Here is a 24,503-nt window from a genome sequence, read left to right as displayed (position 1 = left end):
ATTGAGTCCATCCATATGCAGTGAAGTCTTCCTCTTTTCCTACTGCTTTCTGTTTTACCAAGCATTATCTTTTCTAGTGAGTCATATATTCTCATGTTAGAGCCAAAATACAGTAATTTCAGTTTAGACAAATGGCCTCCAGTGTGAGTTCATATTGGTTTACTCTACGACACATCTTTTTAGCAGTCTGTGGTATCTTCTCCAGCATTACATTTCAAATGAGTTGATTTTTTTTCATATAATTTGCTTCACTATCCCTCCTTCACAACCATACATAGAAATGGGAAATACAATGGCCTGGACAATCCTAATGTTAATATTCAGTTATATAGCTTACTAATGTATGTTAGTTTATTTTAAACCAACATTTAGCTGACATGATTTTTCTTCTCCCCTAGACATTGATATTCATGCATTTGCTCAAACTTTGAGTGAAATGAACTAAGAATCCAACGAAGTAGAAGTGACTCAAGCTGAGATCTTGTTGCAGAAACAAAGAATCAACAGCATTGATTTCTGAAACGTAGAAGTACTGAAACTCTTCATGTTTTAATACAGAGCAAAAAATTGCAAATCCTTTGAAAGGCCACCATTCACTATTCCTACTTATAAACTTAACACTCAACTGCGAATATGTTAGTTTCTACTCAGAGGATCATAAAAGTAATTTTTTCCAGAATGTGAATATTTTTCCTTGCTTCTCTCTGTACCATGGAGTTAGTATGCAGCGTTATCAGTACCTGCAATCTCTGAAACAAAGCTAATAGCCAACTGTATTGCCTAAAATTCTCCTAACTGTAATCCTGTCCCATTCCATCCTGGTCATCTTTTGTTAACCACCACTCATGGAGAACATAATAAAGTATATGATTCAAAGCAAGGACAAGTGGTTCTGGATATGTAATATGATTTCTTTATTTTTCACTATGAAATCTGGAAGATGGGAGAAAGTTTGTATAGTAATATTTAATAGAAAATTTGTGTTTGTTTTACATAAATGACATCAATAAAAGGCTGTCGATTATGTATTTATGAACATTTTTTAATTTTTATGTAAATTAGCACATGCAACTTCAAGTAAGCACATTTTTACACAAGTTTCTTCTTCCATTTCTTCTTAATGGATCTCAAAATAGAGAAGACAATTCTTTGAAATGGTCCAACTTGCATTTACATGGCAGCAAACATTTTTATCAGGTACAGTATCTTACAAATGTATTTAAACCCCCCCCCCCCATGTTCTCATTTTGTTGCGTTATCATTTTGAATTAAGAACCATTTTGGCTTTATCAAATCAGAGAAACTTTCCCAATGTTGTTGTGTGCCTTTGAATAGTTCCTGACTTATGGATTTATTCTGAACTCATTTTGGTAGGTTCTGGCTGTTAATGGCCTGATACAGATGGCAGGGAGGTGCCATACTTGGGCCAAAATTAGGGCTGGGGACCGCACAGCAACCACATGCTCCCCAGCCCTAGTTCATATAGACGGCACCATTTTGGAAGTGCGTCATCCATATACAGTGTGGGATGGTGACATCATGCGTGCACCGCCTCGACACGGACCAGCGTGTGTGTGACATCACTGCGATTCTGCAGGGCGCTTTGGGCGCCCTTTCAGCGTCGCGGGATGGCTGCACCAGCGATGCAAAGGGCGGCCCCTTTCTCCTCTTCTCCGCGCTTGTCAGGGTGTCTGGGGGCATGAAGCCCCACGGACACCTCTTTCTAGGCCTGGAAAAGCGCCAGGTTGGGGCCTCTGGGTTGCCAGTGAGGCTGCCCTGGCCCCAATCTACTGCGTAAAGGGGCGGCTGCGGACCGCCCCTTTTCTGCGGTTTGTACTGGCCCAATGATGCTATTTGTTCAGATATGCTCCCCAACATAGTTAGGGGACTTCCAGAACCTGGAGGGTTCCTGTCAATTACTTATATGCCTTATGGAAGCAAGTCGGTTATATGTGCACCAGAGAACTGGCGAGTGCTGATGCAACCAACAAGTGCCAGTGTTATTGTTTACTTAACACTTGTGCCACAGTTTGTTCCTTTGGTGTTGAGTATATTGTGTATATCAAATAGTAACAATGGCAGTTAAATCTAATTCTAGGTTGTAACACAACAAAATATGGAAAAGACAGTGGAGTGGCGATAAAAATTTCTGCAAGGTGTTGGCACATCCAGGTTTTGGACAAACAATACAAATAAGGGAAGGGTAGCACATATTATACTTTTGGCCACTTAATGCACCACCCCCAGTTTAATAGGACAGTTCATGCCGCAGTATAGAAGTTACTGGAAGCCTAGAACCAAAGTACCTAACCTCAATCTGCCTTTGAAGCCTGCAAGGGTTTGGTGGAATGGATGAGCTTGAACAATCTTCATATGAGTGCACTATACCAGTTTGTTTGACTCTTCATGGTTTTGAACTACATTTCCCAGCAGCCTTAGGTTGCATAGTCATTGGTAAGGAATGGGAATTCCAATCTGTAGAAAATATGGAGACTTTACTGCACTTCAGTGTTACAGCTAAAGTTGTAGCCAAAGATTGGAATAAGAGGAATTACTGAGCACTCTTGTGTTTATGGATGAATTATTCTCACAAGGAAGATATGCATCTTTAACATATTAGCAGATACAGCCTGAGCAAACAAGTATGTCACTACAGCCCAGAAAAAAACTAAAGAATTTTTGCTTGGAAGACACAGGTTACAATTAGGGCACTGTTATTTTTAATAAGTATTTTTTTGTTTTTTTAAAGGCACATGCAATAGTGTTCGTTTGAATGAGAAGCAACTGTACTGTTTGGCATTTAAATGTTATACTTCCAGCAATGTAAACTACACAATGCAGTACTGAATTATTTAGTAGCAAGTGCTAGGGCCATAATTGGTAACATCTTTTTAAAAAGTAATGCACAATTAACCCTCTCCTATACAATACATGGGGATGAAAAATTACCCATTTCTGTTTTGATATTTAAGTTGTCAACTCTAGTCCATATTGCAGTGATTGTTTACTATCATACAACACTGAACACCATGGAAAGGTACTGTTCATAAGACACTTGTATCCAGCCATCTTGATCAGTATCATATCGTCTGAAGACATCAGTCCATTTCTAAAAACAAAAAGACTTGTTATTTTCTTACAGGCAAAACTGATCAGTTCTACCAGTAAAATCTGTACATTGCGAAACAATAATGAATGTTTACTGTTACTCAGATTAGTATACAGTCAGCCCTCCGTATCCACGTATTTTTTATCCCTGGATACAAACATCCATGGCTTGGAAATATTTTGAAAATATATAAATTCCAAAAAGCAAACCTTAATTTTGCCATATTATATAAGGGACACCATTTTACTATTCCATTGTACTTAATGGGACTTGAACATGCATGGATTTTATTATCCACGGGGGGTCCTGGGATAACCTCTAGCAGATAAGGGCCCACTGTAGTTTATCACTGAAGTCAACTGAAAGCTATAGCCATGAGTGAGCAGAATCAGGCCTTTGGTGTCTTGTTGAACTGTTCTAGAAATAGCGACTGTGCCCTATTTTCATTCTGTATGTCTGAAACAAAACAATTTTCACATAAGAAATGGTAACCAATATTCTTCCTTTATCTGGTGTATGCTTCACATTTCCTCTGTTGGTCACATAAGAGTAAGGGTGGGCAAAGTGTAACCCTGAAGATTCATGTGATCCTCAACCTGCACAGATTACAAATTTTCAGGCTAAAATATTGTTAGACTGCCTCTTCTGGAAGACTCTGGAGCAGCGATTTAACTTTTAAATAAGTGGTAGGGCACCTTTTCATTGTTTGACATAAAACAGCTGTTGTTCAAAAGCCTAATCAGCCTTCTAGCCGCATTTAGTTTTGGCTTTTTCATCTTTCTCCACACCTTGTGCCCCTTGCAGGAACCTGGGGCAGAAAACTGCCCCTTGGACTCCTTATATTTGGTCACTCTTGGTTAAGAGGACCTGTTAGGAGATGGTAGAAGTGGACACGGGTGACAAAGGAAGTGGTAAAGCTGCTAAGAACAAAATGAGTGATTAGGGAAACTAGTGGGGGGCAGGGGAGAGATCTGTATGTGAAGCATTCCTGCCCAGAAGGAAGGCCAGGATCCTAAGAAGTAGTGGAGATTTCGGTGATGAGTAAATAGCTTTAGTTTGTTAGGAGTGTAGGCAGACAGAAATTTGGGTGGGCAATATTAAAGGAGATAGTTGTATTCAAATTCTTGGGCTTGTACTTTAGCAACAGCAATATATTTTTCTGTAAACTGTGCTTTTGTGACTCTGTGCCACCACAACATTTCAGTACTTGCTGGTAGTTATCTGAGAGTGGCTATAATATTTTCTCAATTTCAGTTGTGTCCACTTATCCAAAAAGATTGGAAACCCTTGTCTTAAGCACTCATCCCAGTTTATTACCTGCAAGACAACACAGCATTGAATGAAGTCATCAAAGGCCACTTGTCCTCTTCTTTGTCTGTCAAACTTCTGAATAAGGAGATCATAGAATTGGTCAGACAGCCGATAACCTTAATAGAATCAAAAGCATTAATCAACAAAGGAAATTACTTCAGTCTTTAAGAGTCAGTTACATTACAGGTATAACTGCTAGCTAAGACAAACCTCCAGGCACCTGATGAAGGGGGCTGCAATCCACAAAAGCTTACACCAAATGTCATAAAATGTCATAGTCTTTAACAGGGGTAGGCAACCTTTTTAAGCCGGGAGCCAGGTTGCTGTCCCTCAGACAACTGGGGGGCCGAAGCCGGGGGGTGGAGCTTCCACCCTCTGGGGCGGAGCCGCACACCGGGGCAGAGCTTCCACCCTCCGGGGGTGGAGCCGCATGCTGGGGCGGAGCTTCTTCCCTCCAGGGGCGGAGCCGCATGCCGGGGGCGGAGCTTCCACCGACGCCCCGCAAGGAGAAGTAGGCGTGTGCCTGGCTTCTCCTCCTCGGTCCCTTTCTTCGGCCAAAGCCCAAAAATAAATAATTACATATTTTTTTTAAAATAAATAAATAAATAAATAATAAATAATTCCTACATACACTGCAAACATTAAATGAAGTAAAAAACAAAATGGGAACATATACAATATTCAAAATGAAGAACAAGTAAAGTTAAATAAAAATTAGGAAATCCAGATCAAATGCATGCACAATGTCTCAATCCAGAAAGGATCAAGCCAGCCCATGTGGAGGGATTTTGCAAAGAGAATACCAAGGGATATAAGCATAAGAATAACAATATTTGCAGCATGGAAGCTACCTGAAAGTCAGAAAGCAGAGGGAAATCATAGAGTTGGAAGAGACTGCAAGGGCCATCCAGTCCAACCCCCTGCCATGCAGGAAATCCAGATCAAATGCATGCACAATGTCTCAACCCAAAAAGGATCAAGCCAGCCCATGTCGAGGGATTTTGCAAAGAGAATACCAAGGGATGGAAGCATAAGAATAACAACATTTGCAGCATGGAAGCTACCTGAAAGTCAGAAAGCAGAGGGAAATCATAGAGTTGGAAGAGACTGCAAGGGCCATCCAGTCCAACCCCCTGCCATGCAGGAAATCCAGATCAAATGCATGCACAATGTCTCAACTCAAAAAGGAACAAGCCAGCCCATGTCGAGGGATTTTGCAAAGAGAATACCAAGGGATGGAAGCGTAACAATAACAATATTTGTTAGCATGTGGAAGCTACCTGAAGGCCACAGAACAGGGTAAAATGCATACACACTGTGTCCCAAACCACAAAGGCACAGGTAGTAGGTGTAGCTTCCGATAACCCCCCTCCCCCAATGAACCAACCTCTTCTCTTGCGTGGTAGTGGCTCTGGCTCTGGCTCTTTCTTTCTTTCTTTCTTTCTTTCTTTCTTTCTTTCTCTTTCCTTCTCTGCCTCCTCCTCCTCCTCCCCCCCTCCCCGCTCTTCCATGGGGGGAGGGCTGAGGGCAGAGCCAGGAGAGCAGAGCCAGAAGGCGAAGGGCAGGGCCAGGAGGTCAGAGAGAGAAGGGAGGAAGGGAGAGCCAGGAGAGCCAGGAGAGTGGAGCCTGAAGGGCAGGGGCAGGAGGGTGGAGGGCGAAGGAGGAGGAGGGCGTCGCCCATTCGGAGGCCTGGCACGGCCCTGGAGCCCTCGAACAGGGCTCCAGGGAGCACACCGGGCCTCCTAGATGGGGGCCGCCATTTTGTTTTTTAAAATGGCGGCGAAGTCTCACACGACGAGAAAGGTCGCGCGAGACTTCACCGCCATTTTAAAAAACAAAATGGCGGCCGGAGCGGCGGCAATCGGCGGCAGGAGCGAGCGGGGGCCGGTCCTGGCACCTCCGGGGGCCGGATGTGGCCCGCGGGCCGCAGGTTGCCGACCCATGGTCTTTAAGGTGCCACAGTGCTTGAGTTTGCAGTACTCTGGAGTTATCAAGCAATATGACAATTTATAGAAAATTCATACAATTAAGAAATGGGAAGAAACCTACACAAGCAAGACAAATGTAGAAAGTAGAATATATGTAAATTTCAGATACATAACTTTAATGAAACTACAAAAAGTTGAAAATAAAGAACAAGTAGTTCTTTACAAAATGCTACTAATTTCTAAAAAAATCAGACACCCAAGGTTTATGAACATCAATTAAGATGGAAAACAAGTCCCTCAAATCATGGCTAATATGCTCTTTTGTTAACATAGTGTAATACAGTGGACAGTGACTATCACTGATGGATTAGAATCATGGCGATGAACCTATGGCATATGTCCCCTCTGACAGGCAAAGCCATCTCTGAAGGCACATGGAGAGACATATGGAACACCTGTTGCTCCTCTTCCCCGCCCTCCCATGCCTTTAACTGTCTCTGGGGAAGGAGTTAAAGGCACGGGAGGGTGGGGGAAGAGGAGGAACAGGGTCACACACCTGTTCTTCCTCTCCCCCACACTGCCGTGATATTGTCTCCAGGGAAGTCCCACCCCAAGAACGCAGATGTCCCACTCCCGGAAGACCCGGCACCAGCTAACAATTGGCATGGGAACACCTTTCAGTTTGGGCACTCAGTAGGTTCGCTATCACATGACTAGAACTTGGAAATCCTGGTTCGCCACCATGGGCCTAGATTCATTCACAGTATTTGAACTTGTCCCTTTTAACTATCTGACATATGTATATGAAGCTGCTGAAAGAGGTCAATCAGAATTTTGAAGCTTAGTGTCACTGGTATGTTGAAATTCAATTTTCTTCTTTCCTATTTAAATCCAAGGAAGTTATTTCATTTAAAGGTCTGCATCTCATGTGGATGAGGGAAACAGAAGCATAATCCAACTACTGAGACAGAGATGCTTCAGGTTATTTGAAAGGCAGAACAGGGAACAGGGATTCAGCCCCGAGTTTTCGTGTCTAGGGTTTTGTGGTAGCCAGGAGTGTGCTGGTACAGTTGAACCTACTATGCAAGCTTTGCCTGTTCCCAGCCCTCTGGAATTTAATACTGGGCTGCTGTCAGCATCAGAGTCCCTCAGAATTCCTGCCATACTTGCTAATAACTTTGACTATACTTGCTTTGTATTAACAGATGATGGGTTATGTCATACCCATGGTGTTGCTGGAAATAATGGTTATCTTTGGAAGTTGGTTAATGAGCAGATATGAAGGGGAAGTAACAGTTCCGAGACCTACCAAGGTCAGTCCTGTGAGAATGCCTGTGTGACACTGCAGGATCTCTTAGATCTCTCATACTAGATCTCAGATCCCGTCACACTGTGCTTGGATCCCACCACACTGGGTCCAAATTATGTGATGACCAATGGGATACACAGGTTTCTTTCCCTACCTGATCCTAAATAGTTTGAGGCTTCTTTTCCTTCAGAATTATCTTCCTATCCCGTGGTCCTCTCACTAACTTTAAGTGTCTTTATTATTAATTGCGCTTATTACTCTTGGTAGCATGTTTGATGTTATCTATAAATTACTTCAGGCCACTCTTAGTTCACCTTAGTAAACACACTCAAAAAAATAACTTTTGTTTACATGCAGAACGTATGGTAGTATCTTAGTAGTTGGTTCTCAAGCTTGTGGTTACAGTACACATATTACTTCAGTTGTTACAAATTTACTATGTTTAAGTTCCCTTACTGACTTGATTAACATAGAACACACTCGTTTAATATCACTGGACTTCTCTTGTCCTTTTAAAGTTCTTTTTCTGGGAGTCTGAATCCCATCCAGGTTAAACCTTATTCCTAACTGCACTTCCTGGCAGTTCTAAAACACCCTCCTGCCTCAGCAAGGCTTGACATACTCAGCTCTAGCCTCTTTAACGGCTCCCCCTCTTTTTTATATCCACTCATGAGTCAGGCCCCCATGGCTTTGCAGCCTATCCCTGATTGGATACTCTGAACATTCCATTTGCCAGTGCTTCTCCATAGACTGGTACAGAGAGAGACAAGGGTGAGGGTGTTGTCCTGGCAGGAGGATGTTTTGGAATGGAAGGGAATAGGATTTTAGCATGCAAAAGAGATTGAATTGTTCTGTGCTTTAATATACTGTGTAACTGTAAACTGCTTTAGTACTAGCAACACTACGATCCTGCAAACCACTTTAGTTTTTAAAATGAAGTTTTACTGTTTTCATACTGAGGCTTAGATTTCTGAACTAAGGTCAGCCAGTACATCATCATTGCTGTCTAAAGGAATATACAATCCATCCCAAGCATTAAGATTAGCAGTGAGGGCTTTCTCTCATTCTTCCCACCTTCACCGACGGGGTTGGTGAGGACTCGGGGGAGAGCCTTCTCCATGACTGCTCCCAGACTGTGGAACTCCTTTCCTCAGGAGGTCAGGTCTGCCCCCCTACCAGTTGTCATTTCACTGGCAGCTTAAGACATTTTTATGTAGGCAAGATTTTGGTGCATGAATTTTACTTTTGTTGTGCTGTGTGCTGTAAATGCTTTATGGTTTTTACTGGTTTTAAATATGTCTTTTTAATTTTTGTTTTAATTATTTTTTTAACTTTTGCAATCAGTATTTTTACTTTTGTCTTTTTTAAATTATTGTAATCTGCCTTGAATCCCATTGTGGGAGAAACATGGAATATAAGCCCTATAAATAAATTAATTAATAAATGTGAGTCATTTTTGTTGTGTTGCATTTTGTTTTTATTTGAAAAAATTTGAATAAGATACTACTAGCTATCTTAAAGGACAATATGTAAATTTAACAGATTTGTTACTCAGAATTCTCCTCTAGATAAATGGCTAGGTCCTGGAATGTAATATCCTGTTCTTATCATCAGACTTTAAACCAAAGTTAACACCTTTTTATTTGTACTGAATTAATAAAGATTATCATAAATTTAAAAAAATTAAACAAAAGTTTAAATCCTACACTAAATCTGCTCAGTCTGAACAAGGTCTTCCTGATTCCCTTTTAAACAGTGGCCTTTATTCTGTGGATAAGAGAACTTAGAAATATACAAGTTGAAAATTACAGTGTGGCAGAATTCTACTATGACAGAATGGGGAGCAAATCTTCCAGGATGCATATGGTTTGCTTTTAGAATTCTAGATACGTGCATAATCTACAAAATTCACTTCACTACTCTCCATCTAACAGGTGCCCACAACATAGAAGCCAATAATCTAAGCAGGTCTTTCATGTTTCTTAAATTCCATCAATTTTAAGAATCCTGGGGCCAGCCAGATCTGAAAATTTTTGCCTCCCAACCCAACACTTCCACTGTGTTGAGAGGAGATTGAGAACTTTTTTGTATGCATTCTCCACCTATTACTGACCCAAAGTGTGCTTCAAAGAACAAAATGCTTGGCCACTCTTATATGGCAGTCATACTACTACTAGCTTCACTAAGCACTTTCATGTACTTACAACAATATCAGGGCTGGGCCATAGGCACCTACTTAAGTTGGGAAGCAAAATCACAATGGTGGGTCAAGTTAAAGAAGAATCCACAGGAATGTATCAGAGCTAGGTAAACTTTGGTGCTCAGGCAAGGCATAACTCACAGAAAATCCATTCAACAATTTTCCTCTCCAATAGAATCCAGTATCAGCCTGGGTAAACAGAGCTAACCCAGGGCCTCAACTACCAGTCAAATGCTTCAATACAGTTCTGTGGTCTACCACATTGCTTTATAACCACATCTTTTTAAAATAATCTAAATCAGAAATTTAATTGTAAAACAATTGAAACTAAACCGATATCCTCAATGGTTTAACTTCCTAGGTTTTTACATTCCACAGGAAAAAAGAACAGAAAATACCTATTGGTGATAATCGTAGAATCATAGATTATGCATGCTTAATTATGCAGGCCATAATGCATGCTTAAACCTACAATTTTTCAAGGGCTTTCACACAACTCACTCTGACTGCTGTGCATTAGTAAATGCATTAGTTGAACAGTGGAATTCTCTCAGGGATTCTTGAAATAAAAGCTTTCTCAAGTTGTCTCTTGGTTATAATGAAACCAGTTCCCTAAAAATGTTAATTTAAAAACTTAATGCTGGCATAACACCATTTACTTAAACTGCATGTATTTCTAAAAACAAAGATCTAACAAATGTTTCTCCCTGTATGTTATTTTTGAATAAAAAATTCTGAACAATATAAGCTTTTCAGAGTATTATTTTCAGTGGATTCTTTGAAAAAACACAATGGGAACAGTAAGCTCATTTCCACATTTGTATCTTAGAATATTCCAAAATATGATATGGTCCAATTTTCTAGATCGGCCTGCCATGCATGGTCAACTATAATTGCAAATGAATTACCAAAACCTGTTAGTGCTTGCTTTAGTTCATGTTTGTCAATCAGTCCAGAATTGTCTCTGTCATATGTGCGAAACACATTCTGCCAGTCGGAGATGTATTTCCAGACTCCAGTGAATTCATTGAAGTTCACACCACCTTTGTTCTCTCTGTCAAACATGGCTGAAACAAACAACCCCAATATTAATACATTTAACATACAGAAAGCTACATTATTTCTTTATTATACTCTGAGGTCATCAAACAGATTGCATACATTTACTGTTTATAAAAATGACTTATAATGGTGTAAAACATCAGGTATATATAACCAGTAAAATCACAGAGTTGGAAGGGAACACAAGGAACATCTAGTCCAATCATACAGGAATACACAAGCAAGCACACCTGAAAAGATGCCCATCTTCTGTTTAAATGACTCCAAAGATAGTGAGCCCACCACCCTATGAGTATATAACCAATTTCAAATTCACCTAGTAGGAATAGTGTCTAGCTCAGTCATTCCCAAACTGTGCACCATGGCAGCTCAGTGTACAGGAAGATATTTTTATCCATCCTCCCACTGTTTCACCTGGCTCAACTTTGCTGGCTGAAAGAAATGGAAGCAAAGAGGATGGTGGTGACTCAGCTATTTATTAACTTTGCTGGCTGGAGGAAACAGCAGTAGCAGAAGCAGGGGTAGAAAAGATGAGTAGAGCAGTGATGGCCCATAGCAATACATTTCTGCTGCTGGACTGCAGTGGTGGTAAGAATGGAGGCCACAGAGAAGAAATGCTAGAGTCATTGACAGGGTAGTGTTTCCAGTTTGCTCGAAGTCAATGGGATCAAGGAAGGAGTTGTCCACAATTTCCAAATCACTTATATCAAACAGGGAAGGAGTAGCAGAGCTTCCGGGAATGTGGCCTGTGCTTGAACACAGTGCAATACCTGGTTTTCTATTGGTGTGTGTTGCTGTAGCACTGGAATGCCCAGAGATTTACACATACTTAGCATTTGGTCAACAAGTGCCTTGAAGTTGTCAGTAGAAGAAGGTTCATGTCACTGAAGGAGCTGGGTGGTGATTTCCTTGTTGGAACAATCACTGAATCTGAGTCTGAACCTGAATCCTATGTAGCAGATATGGTCAGAGCATGTACAGCTTGATCTACTGCAGTAGACCTCTCCGAAGCCACCGCAGTAGAGGCAGAGGGCAGGATCTTTTCCTTACCATTCATGGCTACTTGGGACAACACAGGTTCTTGATTGGGGGAATGAGGCAACCTCCCGAGAGATTTGCTCCTTTACCCTTGTACTCTGCAAAATTGAAGCAAGAATGACTGTCTGTGCTTTACACTCAGAATGGTATCATTTGTGTCTAGAACGATAATTTGTGTAAGCCTTGTTCTTATAGTGGCAAGTATATTGCCACAACCATCGCAGGTCGAGTTCTGAGAATCTGAATAATGGGAAGGTGACCAAGATCCTCTATGTGCTGGTCAAGATATCTAAGGCCTTGACCACTGCCATGTTGAGAATGCCAGTAGTATTGGTGTTGAGGGTATCCTCAGTAGGAAGAGGATGAATCAGAGCAAGATCTTGATGTTGAGCGAGAAGAGGACCGAGAGTGATGTTGACAATGGTGATGCAATGATGGTACAGGAGGCAGAAGCCTTGACAAGAGAGGGTGAAACTGTTATTTGGGCCTGTTCATACAGGAGAGTTTTGAGATGAAACTCCCTCTTGCTTGCGGCATGAAGTAAGAGCAATGAGAGCAGAAAGTGACTACATAGGATTCACCCAAGCACCGGAGGCATCATTACATCCCACCCATCCTAGGATTTTGATGCCACATTTGACGCACTTGTTGAAAGATGCCGGAAAGATTGAAGTGCCCAGAGGGCTAACGCGGTCTTGCAGCCAGCACTGACAAAGTATGAAGAATTCCTATTGCTGGTCAATAAATGTGAACATAGTTCCTCTGGAAGCAGCTGCAGCAGTAGATGAAAAGGGACTGGTGGTTTTGGTGGGAAGCCCTTATATAAAACAGCCAGAGGTGGGCAGGGCTACCACCAAAACACTTCAGAACAATGTACGGTAAACCATTTTGAAAGAGGCACTGTGCAGGAGCAGGATAGCCCATTTGTGTGTCACAGAGATAATGAAGAAAAAATTATCTTTCCATCTCAAGTTCTTGTCTACTTCCTTTACAGCTCCCTTCCAAATTCTAGTCTTCTTCTGATTTCTTGACTGCAATCTCCACCCCGTTTGAGCCAAGCTATGGAAAATGTTGAACTACTTCAATGTCTTTAACATCTTCTTTAAAGTTATGTAAATCTGTGGTCAAGCTCCCTTCAGCCACCATCTTGGGGGGAGAGAGGCAGGCTAGCTCCAACTGCCTGCCTGGAAGAAGAAAAGCCCTCCCTTCAGCCACCATCTTGGGGGGAGAGAGGCAGGCTAGCTCCAACTGCCTGCCTGGAAGAAGAAAAGCCCTCCCTTCAGCCACCATCTTGGGGGGAGAGAGGCAGGCTAGCTCCAACTGCCTGCCTGGAAGAAGAAAAGCCCTCCCTTCAGCCACCATCTTGGGGGGAGAGAGAGGGGCTAGCTCCAACTGCCTGCCTGAAAGAAGAAAAGCCCTCCCTTCAGCCACCATCTTGGGGAGAGAGAGGCAGGCAAGCTCCAACTGCCTGCCTGAAAGAAGAAAAGCCCTCCCTTCAGCCACCATCTTGAGGGGGAGAGAGGCAGGCTAGCTCCAACTGCCTGCCTGAAAGAAGAAAAGCCCTCCCTTCAGCCACCATCTTGGGGGGAGAGAGGCAGGCTAGCTCCAACTGCCTGCCTGAAAGAAGAAAATCCCTCCCTTCAGCCACCATCTTGGGGAGAGAGAGGCAGGCAAGCTCCAACTGCCTGCCTGGACGAAGAAAAAGCCCTCCTTCCGACCACCATCTTGAGGGGGAGAGAGGCCTGGCCTGAAAGACTAAGAGCCCTCCTTCTGACCACCATCTTGAGGGGGAGAGAGGCCTGTTATGTTTTATTTTGACTTTGTATTGTACTTCCTGTTGTACACCGCTTTGATCTAATTTGGAAAAGCAGTATATAAATAAACATTATTATTATTATTATTATTATTATTATTATTATTATTATTATTATTATTATTATTGTTTTCTTAATGTTCAACTGTAAACCTGCCTTTGCACTTTCTTCATTAACTGTTCCAAGTCTTTGTTGTTTTCTGATGATAGAGTGGTGTAATATGCATATCTTATATTGTTGATGTTCTTTCCTCTAATTTGCATGCCTCCCTCCTCTAAGTCTAATCCTTCTTTACGTATGATATGTTCAGTGTACAAGTTAAACAGGTAGGGTGATAAAATGCAATCTTTCTTGACTCCCTTGCCACTTGAAACCATTTCATTTCAACATATTCTGTCCTAATGGTAGTCTCCTGGCTTAAATTTCCCTTTGGTTTCTCGGATCTTGTTTTTCCTTGTTTGGTATCATATTCTATTTCTCTACATTGACTATTATAGTTCCCTTTGTCCCTCCATGCAAGTTGCTGAACAGTTGCATTCTGTTCTGACCCTCTTTCTTTCCCCTTTTGCTTCTCATCTATTCCTTAACTGCTTTAAGAATGTCACCTATCATCCACTGAGGCTTCTCTTTCATTTTTCTGCAAACAGTGTCTTTTTGAGTCCCTCCCTGACAATGTCCCTGGCTTCAGAGTTATTCTCTCCCCCAGTTAATTAGGCTTAATAGTGTGAATCTATTTTTTACATTATCTTTAAATTCTATGGGGATGTTCTTCATATTGTTTTTGCACAATGGCTGATTTAGTGTTCTTTCATTTTACTCTAATTTTTGACATTAGTAAGTCTCTGCCACAATCTGTCCTTTAGTGAGTGATGCAAGGAATTTATTATGAAAAGTAACTTTTCAAGCTCTGCTTCACATGTTGTTGAACTACAACTCCCAGCATTTCTCACCATTAGCTGTGCTGGCTAGGACTGCTGTCACATCTAGTCCAACAACATCTGAAAGACTGCATTATTCCCACCCTTGAGCAATGGTTTAAGAGAGAAGACAGAAAGCAAACAGTATTAAACCAAACACACTTTCTATTATCTACACAGACATATTCTGAACATTTTAGGACAGAACATCTTTGATAAACCTATATGAGTTCAACATAAAAATCAAAATGCTTCCAAGAGTGAAAAAAAGCAAGAACATGCATATCACTTACATAAGATAGATCTAACAGTTGCTGGATTAAATGGAGTCCATGTTCCTGGAAGAGAAAAGTAACCAAGCTATCAACATACATATATCGGGGGGGGGGGGGGGGGGGGGAATGACAGTAATAAATTCATAACTACAGGGTCAACAGAAACTAAAATGGTCAGAATTAATACTTATTCTCAGTTATTCTCATGTATTGGCCTATTTTCTTAAAAAGCAATTATCAGACAACCTTCTGGAAGAATTAGGAGTTTGGCTTTCATCAGACATTCCAGTACTATATTGTGCTGTTGTAGCTAAGTTATTTTACAGGTAGGGCAACGAGAAAAAGGCAAGAAAAAGGACTGAGTGGTTTCAATTTTTCAACTTTACTCAATTCAGTCTGAAGGAGTCTGGTGTAACAATTACAGACCAGTGAACTAGGATTTGGAAAAGACATTCAGCCATCCATTTTGCTGTGTACCTTGGTTCAGTCACTACTTCTCAGTCTACTTCCTGGGGTAGTTCTAAAATTAAAGATGGAATCGTCACATTTGCTGGCCTGAGTTCCTTGAAGGAAGGGAAGGATATAAATCTAGTAAAATATTCTGCTTTGTCACTTACCAAAGCAGCCTTCCTAAATACATCTGTATGTATAAAGCCAAGGGCATGAACTGCTTAAAAAGTTAAAACATTAGAGATGTAAAATTTCCAGAAATGTTGAAGGCATGGGAAGATTTTTAAAAAAAATTTGTGGAAAAAAATGAAAAGCTTTTTTTAATGGAAAAAATCCAGTATTAGGATGCTTTACAGACTGAAAGTCACGTTTGTTATTTTAGGAACTTAGAATGCATTATGTATAACTTGACTTAGCATAAAAGTACTATGTTTGACATATTTGAAGTTTTTCAGAAAACAGTAATAAATTGTATTTACGTATTTTAATATGGTCCTGAACTGTAAAAACTATATGGAATTTGCTTGCTTTTGACAGCTTGAGAAGCAAGCAAAAAAACCAACAGCAGAAACCTGCATTATTAGCAAACCAAACTGCTGCTGTGGGAAAGGCCGGGTGGTGCTCTTGGAGGCCAAGAGGCCTCCGGGCTGCACCCGGCCCTTTCAGAGTGGCGGCGAGGAGAACAAAGCTTGGCCTCATCCTCCTTGCCGCCGCCTGGCCTTTCCTATGGCGGAGGCCGGATGGTAGTGCTTGAGGCCTTGAAGGCCTCTGGTGCTGTTGCTCTGCCTCCTCACCATCACGGAAGGGCCGGGTAGTGAGGAGGCGAAGCAGCAGATCCAGAGGCCTTCAAGGCCTCCACCTCGCCTCCTCTGCTGCTGTGGCGGGAAAGGCCGGGTGGTGCTCTTGGAGGCCAAGAGGCCTCCAGGCTGCACCCAGCTCTTTCGCAGCAGTGGCGGCAAGGAGGACAAAGCTTGGCCTCCAAGAGCACCACCCGGCCTTTTTGCAGTGGCAAAGGAGGCCAAGGCCGCAAGGCAGTGGCGGTGAGGAGGACAAAGCTTGGCCTCCAAGAGCACCACCTGGCCCTTATACAGTGGCAGCAGCACCACCACCACCGTGAAAGGCACATGCACCACCATTGGGGACAACTTCCCGGTTTGCCATGCGCGTATGCTCAAATATGCGCTTGGCAAATCCGCGTATAAGGAGGGCCAACTGTATAACACTCAAATCCAGGATGCATTTCTGTACCTAGTATATGCTAGCACTTTTATGAGAGGAACATACATGGAGACATTTGTAACGTATGATAATAAAAAGGTAAAGGTTTCCCCTCTGATATGATTGTCTTGTCATGTCTTGTCTGTTACTAAACTGAAGGAGCCAGCACTGTTAAAGACTCTGTGGTCATGTGGCCAGCATAACTAAATGCCAGGGCACACAGAACCTAGTTACCTTTCCACCAAAGTGGTACCTATTTATCTACTTTAACTTTTACATGCTTTCAAATTGAAAGCTTGGTAGAAGCTGGGACTAGTGATGGGAGTTCACTCTGTCACATGGTGCTTGGGTCTCAAATTATCAACCTTGCAAGTCGCCAAAGCCAGCATCTTGACCACTAAGCCCCTACTTATGATAATACTCTATTCAAAAATTCAGTGTTTTCCATGTTGAGTTAAATGCCCTTATAGTCTAGTCTTGTAGTTGAATAATACTTATGTTCAAATAATACATTTAATTCTGTTTTCATTTCTTCTTGAACTTCTCCGATGACTAAAAGTAAGAAAGATAACACCTAGGTAACACAGAGTACAAGCTTACAGGTCGCTCTTTAGTATAGGGCAGGTATGGGAAAATTATGGGTGGCTGGATCTCCTGAACTGCCCCAAGACGTCAGATGGGAGAGGGCAGCAAAACTGCCCCCAGAGCCACAACCACCACCGACAGATGGCCATCCAGCCTCTACTTAAAGACCGCTAAGGAAAGAGACTCCATTACACTTCGAGGGAGTGTGTTCCACTGTCGAACAGCCATTATTATCAGGAACTTCCTCCTAATGTTGAGGTGGACTCTGTTTTCCTGTAGCTTGCATCCATTGTTCTGGGTCCAGTTCTCTGGAGCAGAAGAAAACAAGCTTGTTCCCTCCTCAATAGGACATCCGTTTAAACAGGGCTATCATATTACCTCTTAACCTTCTCTTCTCCAGGCTAAACATCCCCAGTTCCCTAAGGCGTTCCTCATAGGGCATGGTTTCCAGACCCTTCACCATTTTAGTTGCCCTCCTTTGGACACGCTCAAGTTTTTCAACATCCTTTCTTCTTGTGACAGAAAAACAGTTCCTACCTATGAATTTGAGAATGAAATTGGATGTGTTTCAAGGGTGAAAGATGCACACGTGTCAGAATCCATTTCTCTAAGACAGCCCCTGAACAATCCTTTTGTTGTTGTTTGCGCTTGATACATTCAGGAGCTACGTGACACATTCCTCAACACTGTCATATATGCTATTCTAGTTTCAAGCCAGAACTCTATGTCCCCATTAACTTGGTCCACCTAGCTATCATTTCTGGGTGCAAACTTGCCTTAAAAATGTTAAGCTTCCTTTTATACTTACCTTTATGTTTCTTTCTAAATTAACTAAATAGCTAAACAGTAAAGAATGGGGTAACCAGACTGATGCCAAGATCAGCCATGCAGGTGTATGGGAGCAGGGCCTTCACAGCAACTCCTTGGCTCTGTTGTGAAAGAACACAACTTAGCCAGCCAGTCCCTTCGTATCTTCCTCATTACTAAGGCTGCATCCACATTGGCGAAATAACTCAGTTTGGTAGCGCTTTAAGTGTCTTGGCTCAAAGCTATGGAATTCTGGGAGTTGGGGTATGTTATGGGGCCTGGAGCTCCTCTCCGCTCTGGGCCCACAACAAATTCCAACTCCCAGAATTCCATAGCTTTGAGCCAAGACACTTAAAGGAGGAAGGCTGGGGCGCCACTCACCGTTGGAAAGCGCTTGTTGGAGCTCGGCGTCCGAGATGATCCCGCTGCGGTCCTTGTCAACCCTGGGTTCAAGCACAACACAACAGTTAGGCCTCAGAGAAGGCAGGGCACTCCCTCAGGGAACCAGCCCCACAGGGACCCAGCGCCCACGAAGGCGGGAGGCTCACCTCTGGAAGACTCCCCACAAGAAACTTGGGTCCGGCATCCCCATCGCCGCCATGGCCCTCACCTCCGCGCCTCACTTCCGCCTTTCAGGGGGAGTCGCCCGCGAGCGACGCGAAGCAGGGAGGAAGCTCCGCCTCCGCTCCCGGAAGTCGCCCGAACTCTCTGAGGAGAGCCCTCCTAGTCCTCCTCCTCCTCCTCCTCAGCCGAAACTCCCCGGTTCCTGAGGCGGCGGCGTTGGCGTCGCGGGCGGGCCTCAGAAAGCGCCCCCTCCCTTGGTGTTTCGATGCCGGTTTTGAGTGGCTTCACGGATGAAGAGCGAGTCGGGTTCCCAGCCGCCGGGACCACGGAGGCCGCCATTTTGTAGATTACCTCACGATCCTCTCATAGTGCTGCTATTCTACTTCTAGAGCTCTGGCTGCCTCCCGGGTTTTGTAGTTCAGTGAGGCCTAAGCGCGCCTTGGCTGGGAGTCTAAGCGCCCTCCTTAGACCAAACCCCAGAATGCACCGGGAGGAGGCAGCTAGAGCGCTTACAGCGGAATAGCAGCAGCGCTGAGAGGGTAGTGAGCGGATCTCCTCAATTCTTGTCAGGCGGAAGGGAATGCGAGGGTCATTGGACGGCGACCTAAAGAAGTCAACAGCAGGGACGGGAGGAATCCGTGCCACTTCAGTTTCAGGTTTCGTTTCGTGTGAAACGTGCGACAGCAAAATAAAATAGAAGTAGTGTGTGCCTATTTATTTCTTACATTTGACCCATGGCGGCTCCCCTGGCTCTCCTTTCCCCTATTCCCTATGAGGAATGGCTTCGGGAGCTAGGGATGTTTAGCCTGGAGAAGAGAAGATTAAGAGGTGATATGATAGCCCTGTTTAAATATCTGAAGGGATGTCATATTGAGGAGAGAGCAAGCTTTTTTTCTGCTGCTCCAGAGAACAGGACCCAGAGCAATGGATGCAAGCTACAGGAAAAGAGATTCCACCTGAACATTAGGAAGAACTTCCTGACAGTAAGGGCTGTTCGACAGTGGATCAAACTCCCTCGGAGGGTGATAGAGTCTCCTTCCTTGGAGGTCTTTAAGCAGAGGCTGGATGGCCATCTGTTGGGGATGCATTGATTGAGAGTTCCTGCATGGCAGAATGGGGTTGGACTGGATGGCCCTTGTGGTCTCTTCCAACTCTGGTTCTATGATTCTATACTCAGGAGGGGCAGTCCTGCAATGCGAGCCAAGCAGAGGCTGCTCAGTGGAAGAAGAGACGCCTGGCCACTCCATGGTGCTCCAGGACAAGGGCAGCGGTTATTGTCAGTTGTTACTCAGCATACACTGCCCTCTCATTCAGGATTTTTAGGGTGATTAACACAGAGCAGTAACACAACTTAGAAAAGTATAAGTGCATGATTAAGAATACATTTTAGAGTACATCAAATATTAAAAGCCTGCTGCACAAAAACCCGGACAACCTCAACAAGAAAGAAGAAACCCTTAAAGTTAACGAAGTTTGGCTACCAGTCCTGAAAAACAGCAAAATGAGGGCTCAGCAAATGAAAATGGAAAACCACCCAGAGTCAGGGGGATTCCCAGCAGGCAATGATCACTAATTAAACAGACACTAATCCTCTTTGCATATCCTCCCTCCCTAAGGCCTTGCCATCAACAACAACAGAACAATACACACATTAACATGGCTATCCCCCCTCCCAACCTAGTCACAGTGTGTGTGTATATATATATGACACACACACACACACACACTCAACTCTCCCATGCCAGCATTCTCTGAAGATGCCAGCCACAGCTGTTGGCGAAACATCAGGAACAAACTCTTCTAGAACATGGCCACATAACCCATAAAACCCACAAAAAAATATGGATGCCGGTCATGAAAGCCTTCAACTTTGCCCTCTGCAATACTTCCACTTTTCTTGCTTCAGATGGTAGGGCCCCTCACTAGAAGGCCTCAGAAACAGCCTGTTGTTGTGACACGTTCAGTTCTTCAGCTCTAAATTCTGCTCAGAAACTTACCAGAAACAGCTCTTGGTGGTGCAGTGGTTAAATGCCTGTACTGCAGCCACTCAAAACCGTAAGGTTGGGAGTTCTATACCAGCGAAAGGGCTCAGGCTTGCACCTTTCCAAGATTGCTAACATGAGTACCCAGATTGTTGGGGCAATTAGCTTACAGTTGTAAACCGCTTAGACACTGTTAGTTCAGTATGAAGCGATATATAAATGAAGCTGTTTGTTTTAAGTACTGAAAAGGGGGGGGGGGGGGGGCGTCACAATGCCTAGCTCCAGTTCAACAGATTCATGACAGAATTTTGATCTAGCTAGTTTTCTGGGTAATCTTCAAAGGTGGCTGTGATGTCATGGGTTCATACTAGTTCTTTTAAATTTATGAATTGTATATTAAAGAGTGTGGGGCTGTCTGCATGGGCCCCAAGGTCCACATTCACCCCAGTCTTGCATCATCTGGACAGCAGAGTCTCACAGGCCAAAACCTTCGGCTAGAATCAGGTCTGATCCTGGCAGCCTGGATGTGGATCCGATGGATCTGGCCCGATCTCGGGGTAAACTGCCTTTAGCCCTGGTCAGTTTGACCCCTGGTTTGCCACAGAGTTCCTGGAGGTGGAAAAGGGGCACCTGGCTGTACCTACATGGCCAGGCACCTCATTTCCATGTTAGACTGACATGGCGATGTGGGGCTTCATAGTAGGAGTGATTTTGCAAAAGGGTAAGGAGCATGTCCTGGTAGTCAGCCCAGGGACAGGACTGTAAACCCCCACCAGTCTCTGCCCTGGCTCAGGGACCAACCCAATAGCAATAGCAGGTACATTTCTATACAAAGTGTAAGCTAATTGCCCCCAACAAACTGGGTTCCAACTTAAGGAAGAATACTAGGCTGAGTCAACCCCGAGCCCTTGGATGGTATTGAAATCACAACTTTGTAGTTTGTGAGTGGCTGCAGTACTGGCATTTAGCCACTGTGCCACCAGGGCTCCCAGGTGAGCACCCAGGCAGAATAGTGCTATCCTGGCCCATCTGCTCAGGGCCTGAGAGGTAAGGAGCTTTGGGAAGGAGGAAAGAATGGGATGGTAAGGTGAATGTTGATTGGTGGAATGTTGGACTTACCCTTTGAGTGGAGTTTTTTTAGTTTGCTCGGCGTTGGAGTGAGAGAAGGACATTTGAATTGAGTTAGCAAGTGTTTGAATTTGCTTGAAAGGAGAGGGTGCATGTATGGCTTTTTAAATGTAAAATAAGTAACCTATGTTTTTCTCTAGTGAAATGTGGGCTAGACAAAGTAACTGTTACATGGATTTGTAATTGGTTGACCGGCAGAACCCAAAGGGTGCTCAACAATGGCTTCTTGGTAGTGAAGTGGTTAAATGCCTGTACTGCAGCCACTCACTCAAAATCGTAAGGTTGCGAGTTCAAGACCAGCAAAAGGGCTCAAGCTTGACTCAGGCTTGCATCCTTCCGAGGTCGCTAAAATGAGTACCCAGATTGTTGGGGGTAAATTAGCTTACAGTTACAAACCGCTTAGACACTGCTTAGGCGGTATGAAGCGGTATATAAATGAAACTTGTTTGTTTGTTGTTTGTTCTTTTTGTTTGTTTTTGTTATTGTTTTCTGCCTTTTTTTGGTAAGAAATAAAATTATTAAAAAACCCCCAAAACAATGGCTTCTTTTCATCCTGGAGAGACATGACCAGTGGGGTCCCACAGGGCGCTGTCTTTCCGTCCTTCCTTTCAAAGGAAGATGATGATCACAGCAAGTAGTAGAGTTTCTTTCTGAGGCAGTAGTCCACAGCTGGGCTGCAAGACCTTCCTTTAGAAACACTGCCAATGGTATAAAATGTAAAGAATCAGTTTAATCAGTACTAAACAGATATTGTCATCTTTGTGCGCTTTGCCACCACTTCTCCCATCTTTTCTCTTACCATCACCAAAAAACAAAACAAAGCAATCATGTGAAGGAAATACAGAATAGCTTCACCTGCCTTTCAATAGGTAGTGGCAAGAACCATCAGTCTGGAAGTCTCGGTCTCCCATGCAATTTGTCTACTACACCAAAATTTAATATATATTACTCTACTATAATTTATGTAGCTAAGACAAAGAATGTATAATTGAAATAATGAATGATGTTCCCTGGTCATTGCCTCTCCCTTCTAGTTATATAACTAGCAGGGGCAATGATAATGACAATGTTTATGATGCTAAAGTTTCCAGAGATGAACTGAACAATCTGCAATTCATGACTAAACATCAGTTACTATTTATTTATTTATTTAACAATCCTGTATGTACATCTCTTAAATGGTGACAGTCAACTGAAAGGGGGTAAGTGGAGGAGAATCAAATCACTGATGTGCCTCAAAAGTGTCAAGTTGCTTTTTGTTTGCTGACACTAGAAGTGAAGTCATCATTACATTTTTTAGAACTTATGCAATTATGTATCAGTGTGAACATATGAAGTCCAAGATAAATAGCTGTGAGAAGAGTATTGCTAATGGTGATGATGCCAAGTCAAAGCACTATGGCCATCAGAATATTGTATATTTTTAAGTGACCAACCTGGCTATTTCTACCTTTTATTGTAATTGCTACCCTGAAACAGAAATATCAAAAGCCCAGCAAGAAATTTTCATGTGCTCTCTGAGTGCATAGTTACAAACGTCCCCAAGGTGTTAATACCACACACAAAAAAGATATGCATTTAAATATGTTGCTGCTACTTAAGGAGTTTTGGCACAGTTAGAGTTGGAACTGTAATTTCTTTAAAAATTGGCACATAATTTGGATTTGGCTGGCTTGGACCTTTGTCCAGAGTTTCAATGATTGTCTGCTTCATCTCTCGGCTGGCATCCCCTCGCGTTGTTAACAAAGCTGCAATATGATCATCCCTGCAAATAAGAGTATAGAATTAGTACAGAAACTGATAATGGAAAAAGGATTTGGAAACATAGGCGTTGGATTCTGCACTAAACGTTTCAGTGCCAACTTGTTTTCTGGACACTCTAAAACAGGGCCACTTTTTGAGATCACCTTTGCTTAGCAGCAATGGCATCACTAGGGTTGGTGTCACCCAGTGTGGTAACTCATGGTGTCACCCCTCCTCAATTATTTCCACCCATATCACACCATACAGAATCTTTAGTGATGTTTTTTGTTCTAATGTTACTCATAAATCATAATTCCCATATATTACTGAATCTAATGGTAATAGTTGTGACAACTAGCAAAATTAAAATTACCATATACCTTTAAATTACAGTATCATACGCATAGTCTAAATGTATTTACGTATACATAATTTCATTAGTTTAAAGTGAATTTTTTTTGTATGTATGTCTATGTTTATTTCAATAAAAAAAGAAAATTTGGTAAACTATGATGTTTTTAAAGAAAACATTCAAATAAATAAATAAGACAATATTTAAATTGACCTAAACAATGTTTGGGTAATTTGCATATCCAAGAGATTCACAGAATTGAGAACTATACATTTCTTTATTCAGAAAAATCTTTGCCATAAAACTATGAAACAAAATGTTGTCAAGACTTTATGATATTCAAAGAAAATATTGTTAGAAAGTTAAAGTATGGAAATGAGAAGTATTACCTGATATCTGGGTGTTTGCTAACTAAAGTTGAGACTTCTAGATAAAGTAGTGAAGGATCTGTCAACTTGAATACTTCTGCAATAGCTTCAATCACATCACAAAGTCCTTCTGTGTCTTCCCCAGATCCCTATTAATATCATAATCAATGTAAGTGCCATTCTTTTTGAACACCTACCATATATACTCATCTATAAGTCTAAAAATTCCCAAAAATTGACCCCAGAATCCCAGGTTGACATATTTACAGGTCAATATGATAATGTGATAGCAGCTCTTTCAGGTTTCCTCATGCATTGGAAGATATTCTTTTTCTCTTGCGTC

The 24,503-nt window shown here is 42.5% G+C and overlaps 3 protein-coding genes across 8 annotated transcripts in view; 1 reads left to right on the top strand and 2 right to left on the bottom strand.

Annotated features, from left to right (window-relative positions):
• The window catches only part of LOC149309448 (uncharacterized), a 58,947-nt gene extending 58,031 nt beyond the window's left edge, over positions 1 to 916 (top strand). The window contains exon 16 of the mRNA XM_089532481.1: positions 399 to 916. Coding sequence (XP_089388607.1) covers positions 399 to 445 — 47 coding nt within the window. The 3' untranslated portion in view covers positions 446 to 916. The remainder of the gene's footprint in view (positions 1 to 398) is intronic.
• Positions 917 to 1,021: 105 nt separating this feature from the next.
• Positions 1,022 to 19,247, bottom strand: LOC149309447 (programmed cell death protein 6-like). Of its 2 annotated transcripts, none has more exons than XM_089532482.1 (6): positions 18,572 to 19,247; positions 18,405 to 18,466; positions 14,982 to 15,026; positions 10,766 to 10,924; positions 4,427 to 4,536; positions 1,022 to 3,109 (listed from the first exon to the last, which is right to left on the bottom strand). In XM_089532482.1, exons 1-6 carry the CDS (start codon positions 18,622 to 18,624, stop codon positions 3,011 to 3,013), a joined length of 528 nt encoding a protein of 175 aa, XP_089388608.1. In that variant the 5' UTR covers positions 18,625 to 19,247; the 3' UTR covers positions 1,022 to 3,010. The 2 variants fall into 2 exon arrangements, with proteins under 2 accessions (XP_089388608.1, XP_089388609.1); XM_089532483.1 differs by having other exon boundaries at positions 10,772 to 10,924; positions 18,572 to 19,242.
• Positions 19,248 to 22,810: 3,563 nt separating this feature from the next.
• LOC149309446 (exocyst complex component 3-like) overlaps positions 22,811 to 24,503 on the bottom strand; it is a 67,186-nt gene continuing 65,493 nt past the window's right edge. For all 5 annotated transcript variants that reach the window (XM_089532477.1, XM_089532474.1, XM_089532479.1 and 2 more), the window contains 2 exons: positions 24,182 to 24,309; positions 22,811 to 23,462 (listed from right to left, as the gene is read on the bottom strand). In XM_089532477.1, the coding sequence (XP_089388603.1) occupies positions 23,291 to 23,462; positions 24,182 to 24,309 (300 nt within the window). In that variant the 3' untranslated portion in view covers positions 22,811 to 23,290. The remainder of the gene's footprint in view (positions 23,463 to 24,181; positions 24,310 to 24,503) is intronic.

This window comes from Sceloporus occidentalis, unplaced genomic scaffold (genome assembly GCF_023333645.1).
Source record: "Sceloporus occidentalis isolate IW3139 unplaced genomic scaffold, rSceOcc1.0.p SCAF_7, whole genome shotgun sequence".
Lineage (NCBI taxonomy): Eukaryota > Metazoa > Chordata > Lepidosauria > Squamata > Phrynosomatidae > Sceloporus > Sceloporus occidentalis.
The sequence above is the reverse complement of the archived record's forward strand: the minus strand, read 5'-3'. Positions and strand labels throughout refer to the sequence as shown.